The sequence below is a fragment of the Hyposmocoma kahamanoa genome, unplaced genomic scaffold, assembly GCF_003589595.1.
Source record: "Hyposmocoma kahamanoa isolate Upper Pololo Valley unplaced genomic scaffold, ASM358959v1 67, whole genome shotgun sequence".
Classification (NCBI taxonomy): domain Eukaryota; kingdom Metazoa; phylum Arthropoda; class Insecta; order Lepidoptera; family Cosmopterigidae; genus Hyposmocoma; species Hyposmocoma kahamanoa.
The window spans coordinates 3,543,203-3,551,274 of NW_020653855.1; the positions used below are offsets into that span (position 1 = coordinate 3,543,203).

General features: G+C 36.8%; 1 protein-coding gene across 2 annotated transcripts in view; it reads left to right on the forward strand.

Moving 5' to 3' along the window:
- Positions 1 to 7,856, forward strand: part of LOC113232191 — a 97,448-nt gene extending 89,592 nt beyond the window's left edge. For both annotated transcript variants that reach the window (XM_026466835.1, XM_026466834.1), the window contains exons 18-22: positions 781 to 1,060; positions 1,950 to 2,054; positions 4,242 to 4,398; positions 6,487 to 6,673; positions 7,539 to 7,856. In XM_026466835.1, coding sequence (XP_026322620.1) covers positions 781 to 1,060; positions 1,950 to 2,054; positions 4,242 to 4,398; positions 6,487 to 6,673; positions 7,539 to 7,619 — 810 coding nt within the window. In that variant the 3' untranslated portion in view covers positions 7,620 to 7,856. The remainder of the gene's footprint in view (positions 1 to 780; positions 1,061 to 1,949; positions 2,055 to 4,241; positions 4,399 to 6,486; positions 6,674 to 7,538) is intronic.
- Positions 7,857 to 8,072: the final 216 nt, after the last annotated feature.

Below are 8,072 nucleotides of genomic sequence, written 5' to 3' on the forward strand. Positions count from 1 at the left end.
GTGGGATCGGGACATCAGGCATATGCACTAACAAAGGAGGGTCGGAAGCTTCATAGAAGGGGTAACAATGGAGGTCCTCAATCTAGTGGCAGTTCCCGAAAATCTTGAGTGTAACGATACGGATGGCAAGCGTGATGGTGTCTGTTGTAGTTACTTCCATAGTGTAATGTCCTAGGGGTTTCCCATGTGGGGTAAAGCGGCAGATATGGAAACCATGTTTGTGTTGCAAAATCGAACGATTTATTCTGAGTACCATTTAGGTTCTCAGGTTTCTCTCAGAGAAAAAATTAAGGAGACTGGTATCACGACTGTGGCATCACAGTATATATACTCCAATATTTTGTATGCACGTAAAAATATACTTAATTTCATTATGAAAGAAAATAGATATGTCGAGTTCTTAGGTTTTCGCTAATAAATATGCCTAATATTAATCTTAGACCTAAGTCCAAACTCATGGTACCACGATTCCGTATAACTAGGTAAACTATTATTTTAAGGGGAACTGTATAGGTATGCTTTTTACACTAAGATTCCGGAGCATATATAGATTATCATTTCCTAAGTTTAAAACTTACATTAAAAGCATTTTAATTGAAAAGGAAGACTACGTGTTGGATAAAGATGTATGGAAAGACGACATGGATTTAGATTTCACACTAATTTGACTCAAAGAGCAATCTTAGGCATTCACATCTTACTAATAAGGATATCTTTAAAAAATAAACAAATCACAAGTTTAATAGACAAATTTTATTAAATTTATTTACTTTTTTCCAGTCATCTTGTGGCTTGGACCCACCGCAAACCTATGAAAATCAAGAGCCATTAGAGCGGAACCCGGAAAAAGAACTAAACGAGACCTTCTCTAGGCCCCTCGAACCAATACCCAAAGACAAACTTCCAAGCATCCCAGTGATCCCAGACAAACAGAATGACACGACGAAAGAAGAGCTAAAGAATAGTGAACAGGAAATCAAGAGGGAAGAGTTTAAATTGCACGACGAAATAATTGCTGAGAGTAATCTTTTGGATTCTGCTAAACAGAATGGGACTGAAGGTGAGTTGTATACCAATTAAAATATTGTAATTGATAATAAATTAATTTGAATGTCACACAATAGTTGTACAAGAAGAGAAGAAATGCCATTTAAAAGTGATCCCTTAACTCCTAAACTAGGATATCCTGTATCTAAGGAGTTAGTGGTTCCTCCAACATTTGAATATTAATTATTGTACTGTATATACATTTGTAATATATATACAGTACAATAATTAAGAGAGAGTGAGTGTTTCTTTGTCTCTGTGTGTGCGTGTGTGAGTGTGTGTGTGTGTGTGTGTGTGTGTGTGCGTGCGTGCGTGCGTGCGTGCGTGCGTGCGTGCGTGCGTGCGTGTGTGTGCGTGTCTGAATTTGCGGCACTCTTGTTCGATCTACAAGCGCGTGGGATAATCCATACAAATCCCAGCATCGGTTTCGCACGACTTTACACGGCGAGCAACGTTATTTTCACCTCTCTGTGCGCGTGCTTCCTTCCTTTTTCCTCGTAGTGAACGCCTGGTGTCATTAGTCAGATTCAGTAGGCTATTATAACGTAGATATTTTCGATTTTGTATTTGGGTTTGAGAGTTGCGTACCTGTTACGTAGTAACTATTAAATAATCTGTGTCATTACTTCCAAAAACATAGATAATAAAGTACAAAAATCCATAACAAAAACACATAGGAGAATTTCGACGACTCGGTAACTGGACCCGTGGCTCAGATGGTTAGAGCAATGCTACGGTGCAGCATGGTCGTAGATTCAAGTCCCACCGGGTCGACGAAATTTTTCTGTGCCTTCGATCTTTGTATTCATAATCATAACAAAACCAGTGAGTTTATTTCACAAAACGTCTCAATAAATACATTAATAATAGACTTTTGAATATAAAAATGCTTCCCTTGTCAGTTCGTCTCAAACGAGCCATCCGAGCAAAGCGAGAAACAAACGAAGCCTTACTGAGGAGTAGCTCTGAAGAGATGAACCTGACTGATGAAATTCCTGGAGCTAAGGGTAAGTACTAGAAGATTTTCAATTTTTGATGAAGTTGAGGTGAAATGTTTCATGCTCTCTAAGGCCTGGCACCCGTTGGCAGGACGGCATTGCAAGGGATCCTTCGGCGTTCCTACATGCAAGCGCACACTGACAATAATTCTGCCGCGGCAACTTTAGACATGCCAAAACATACGACGACATCGTGCTCGCACATAGTCTCTCCTCAAATCTATGTTAACGTTGCCAGCTGGTTTATTCTTGCTGAAGCAAAAGACATACCTTATTCCAAGAAGTAGAAGATTTTGGATGAATGACCGTTAAAAGCCTGCCGAAGCATCCTAGAGATTGCCAGCTCGGTATCCCTATGCTTACCGCGACTTTATTTTTGTAGCTATGAGGTAAAGAATTTACCTAAAAATTTCTCTATCGTGGACGTCGGGCCTAGGAATGGATTTACTAATTTACTATATAAAGTAACAGGACGAACAAGTCGTGCGCCTGGTTGTAGTGCCACTCAGAGCTTTAAATCGCAAAGATCTGAAGGCCACTGCCACTGCGCCCGTCACCCTGAGACATAAATAAGTACACAAGTCCCATGTGCCTGTAATTTCACCAGCACCCTTAAAGCTTGGCGGCAGAAATAGATAAGGTGACAGTGGTGAAAGCTTTACTGCCACTAGAAGTGTCTTCGTCGCGAGTTTAGTAATGACACTGCAAATGTTAGCATAGACGTGTCGCTTACCACCAGGCGCACGACTTATTCGTCCCGTTACTTGATATTATTAAAAAATCAAGGATGCTTTTAAAACCTTGTTGGCTCTATTTTTAAACGACTTCAAAAAAGGAAGATGTTCTCAATTTGACAGTTTTTTTTGTGTATATATTACGCCATTATTCCGGCAGTTGTGAACCGATTTCGATTATTCCTTTTTTATTAAAAAGGGGGTTCCTCAGTAGTGGTCCCATTGAAATAAAGACAATATTCCACGTCGAAGTGTGTCAAATTAGGGAATGAATATGGTTTATTGGATTTTTATTTTATTTATTGATTTCTCCAGAGATTTACAATTTAGACTTATTTTAAAGACCTTGCCAACCTGGGCATCAGTTTGTTGGCAAGCCAACGCTCTTTTCAATCACATAATACGTATATCTATTCTAGTTAATTAAGTTACATTAAATACTAGCTAATTTTCTCAACTAAAACTGTCTTTTCTAAATAATACTACCTCTAATCATAATAAATGTAGGTACGTTTTTGTTCTGTACGTTACGCGATAACTTTTTAAGCGGCATTTCGATGCCTTACTCTCTCAAACTCGTATCTTATAAAGAGTGATTATTCAGAAGATGACAAAACTTTCTATTTATTTTAAATTTCTTATCAAGGGTGTTAATTTGGACGCATTACTTTAAGAATAGGTAAAAGCTGGGCTGTAAATATGAGGGTAATTTGATGTGAAATCAACCTGCAAAATTTGTATATAAAATCCATTTTTTGTATTTCAGTAACATTGTGTTTTAAGATACGAGTTTCAGAAAGTAAGGCGATTATTGGTGAACCGATTTTAATGATTCTCTTTTTGTTGGAAATAGTAGTGGACCCATTCAAAGTTTGACAAAAATATTCCACCTCTAAAGGTGGCAAAGTATGAAACCGGTTTCGCGCACTTTCCGGTAACCGATTTTAATAATACTTTATTGGTTTTTTTAGCACTCTATACAGAGATTACATTGTATATTTTTGGTATTACATACATTGGCTTACAATTATATGGACGTCGGGTCCTAAAGTGTCCGAGCTTATAGGGCGTTAAAATCGTATACAAAGCGTCATTCACGCTTTAGTCTTCGTTTGTTCGACTGACAGCGAAGCAAGCAAAAATAGACAGTACTGCGATGACATTACAATTTAAATTCAACGTTTTAGCTTTTTCATATTCCTTTACATGTCACTACGTTTAAATAGGTTGACTTGGGACATTTTTTTCGTGGTTTTTGTATTAGACCCGTCGTCCATTTATTTGTAAGTCAATGATTACATACTTATCAGTTCTTTTTCCATAATTATTGTTAACTTTACTCTTATTTCTTTTGCTTTCTCTAAATCTTTTTGTGTTACACCTGTTACATACTAATACAATTTATCCTCACTTTTATAATAATTTTGTAATTGTTATTATTGTTATGTATTTTTGGTCACAGATTGCGACACGATATCGGTGGGTATATCGAGCAAGTCGGTCTCAAACAACTCTGTCTTCGTGGAACGCGAAGTCTGCGCTCTGAGAGTGCATAACTACACTTATACAGTGCCTTTGTCGCGATGTTTGCATCATAAACATCTCGACATTATATTTCGGTAAGTCATCACTTTGTTAATTTATGCTTATTAATAGTTAATACAATTTCAAATGGCTTTGGTTGATTTCGCGTAACAGTGAAAGTGTTGGATCAATCACTTCGGAGAAAATATTTAAAAGTATTGAGGATATACACTGATTAGTGTACGGTGCGAAAACACGATTCCTTAAAAAAAACATAAACTTACCTCGAAATTTTACCAGAAAACCGTTGTATTCAATGGGTACTTTACGTATACCAAATATTTTTTTAAATCAACTGAACTAAATAGAAGATGGTGTACGACCATCGAGTATATAACCAGAAATAGAGACGAAATAAGGGCCATATATTCCTGGTAACACATTAGCGATACAGCTCTTACAAATATCAACTCCCGTTTGCACTGAAATATGGACAGGCCAACTACTGACCTGTGAGTACGTCTCCGTATATTCCAAAAAATATTCTGTATTTATTGTAATAAAGATAATACAGATATTAATAAAAACAACCGTGCAGTTCTATTCGGTGGTGTGGGAAAAACAGCAAAACATCTAATTACAAAACAAACTGAATCACATTTCATCGGTAATTAAATATTAAATATGTAATTTTGCAATTTTCGTCCATTATAGCAAAGCTCAAGTTAACTGGTCGATTTGAAGTGAAACAATTGACGACACCCGTCAATTGTTTTGAATTCGGAGTGGCCAATAGGATCGCAATTGTCACAGTAATGATACGGCAGAATAGTTTTCAAACAAATTAAATGACATTTCGTCTCTATTTCTGGTTATGAAATGGCTTTCATTGCTTTTGTAAATAAAATAAAGATTCTGAAATAAAGCCACTCGACTCGCACAATTGAACCGATTCAGTACGGGAAAATATAAATAAATAAATAAACAACGCACAGGGCGAACCCTGTGACGCCAGTGCCAAGGACACACACACATATAGACAACCACAAATTACAACACACGAGATAAATAAATGTAAGCCTTAACAAATATTACTCCCGGCCCGGGAATGGAACCCACCTCCTCTGCAACCTCTGCGTGGCACTCCGGCATGGTAACCGTTTGGCTACGGAGGCAGTACAGGGCTTACTAATATACTGTTATAAAAGTGTTCTAATTCAAAATGTGGCAGTTTTCTTTATTTTAAACGCCCGCACGCAAAAAGAGGGTAGTCATTTAATTATTTTTTTTCTCTTAAGTTATAGTGTTGTAGTAATAATGATAACCGCAGGACCGCTGTGTTATCGGCCATATAGATATATAAGTTTTACTATATATTTATATCTATTAGTAATTAATAGATTCAGGCATTCTATTTTGCACGATTTAACCTTCACTGAGTTCGTGGAGTAGCAAATTCATTTTCTTCCATTTTCGTATCTATTAGGGTACAGTATGTACAGTCGTACACGGCAGCACGTCAAGCTACACATTGACAGATCTTCTTTCATTGCACTGGAGGCGATATTCAAACATAGTGTATTTTGATATGCTGTTGACTGTACATTTGATAATATACATTTGATAACGGAAAGTGAGCGTGCCTACAGCTCCGGTACTATACATCTGGAAAATAGGGAGTGTGCTGTACGTGCGCCCGGGACAGGTCACCCAAGGCCTTTTGAGAACCGGATGAAGTCCGTGCGAACGGGCTAATCTGGGGCCAGGACCTGACTGAGAAGGTCCCTGTGCGAGCTTGTTTGCACAGATTATAGTGCCCTTCCCGAATAACCAAGAGATTTATAGGGAGAGACAATGTAAACAAAACTTTGTAGAAAGATATGGGGCTGTAGGTTTGATAATAATATAATAAATTTATCTCTGTAGTTATTGAGTATGTAACATTAAATTTTTTTTTATTTAATCATATTCTATCGTCAAACTAACAACCAACTTTCATCTCGGTTATTCAAAGGTTATTTGGAAGAATCCCTTTATGGGATAAGCTCGCCTTTCTACATTTCATTTTAAATTATTTGTTAAAATTTGTTTTGTGGTATAATAAAGTGTTTACATAGGTACCTACATTCATACTACATACAATATATAGAAAATCTTGAATTGGTTATATAATTTTGTTATAGCTCTACTAAATTGAAAGAGATTCGCCTCTGCGATCTCCACTGCAAGTATGACTCGGTCAAGAACTGCCAACTTAACAGAGAAATCGCCAAGCCAATACCATCTGTCGACGCTTGGACTTCAAAAATGACTCTTGAATGCAATATGGATCGCGATATGAAGATACGGGCTTCGTATACGCAGCTTAAGGTAATATATTGGTTTTATAATTCTTATATCGCGAGGGAATTGCACGATTTAATTCCGCCTTCCTCTTTCCACCATCGGGGACTAGACGTGGGCTTGAGTTCCACCCCTATATGGTGGACATTCCAAGAATTCGCACGACTTGTTATCATATTTATATGGCGAACGGCTATGAATTTAAATTCCTGCCTGCATAGTTATTCAATGACATTTTCAAGGCGATTGTGAATAGGCATTATTTAGGTGTGCTTGCTTCATTATCGACCTTATCATCACTTTCCATCAGGTGAGATGGAGTTTAAATGCCCATTTATATGTTTTATATCAAAATACATAATACACCAAAGGGTATTTAACAGAGAAATCAACTAGTTAGTCGACATTTAAACTTTTAAAAGATACTTGAGTGCGATGTGGATGAGCGATAGACTCATCTATATCGCACTTCATGTAGGCTTCTTCAGGTAGCACAGTGGTTTTATTAGTGTTTTTATACAGTACTTTTAACGAATTAACTGAAAAATCGGCAAACCACGACTCTCACTCGACATTACGTTCAATATGGATTCAAAATACGAAGGCCTGGCTTCTCAGGTTTAGCATAGTAGATTGTGTAGAGGTACTATAATTGTTCTTATAAAACAGTTAAAGCCAAAAACGATTAGAAATCTAAAATTACGCTTAATTTATTATATTATATTGGTATTGAGATATGAAGATACAAGCTTCGTTACATACGCTGCTAAAAGTTATACCTACAGTGGTAGTATAAATGTTTTTATAGAACCTTTTTACTACATAACTGAGAAATCGGCAATAGAACGTAAATAGGCGAATATTTTTTTTAATAATCAACTTTTTTCCCCAGGATCTTTGCTACTTGACACCTGAGCAGAAGATACCGTTTGTTGAATTCAACATACACATCTACAGAGATTGTCACAATTAATATAACGTAAATCTACCTACATTGTCTATGGCGGGTCTATGGAAGTTAAATGTAACTTGATTTACTGTGGAAGATGAAATAATTGTAACATATATAACCTGACAAGTAAAGATCAAATTTTTGGTACTGACAACACTAACTTAGGCGCCAATAGTCAATGTTCCTGCCACTATTTCAGGATTAATAAATAACTATAAGTTACTTTCTAGAAAAAACTCATATAGTAAGAAATTCCGCAGACAGAAGATGCTGTATTTTTTATAACGTAAGTACGCTGTCAAAATGCGTTACGTGTGGTAACGCATTTTGACAGCGTAAGGCGAAGTACAGCCAAGTAGCTTTGACATTTTGTCTTTCCGGCTCAATATCCGTCTAAACCAGTATTTAGAAATAGTGTGATAGATCACACAGTGTCAAAAGTTTGATAGTATGGTAGACCACACTATCAAACTT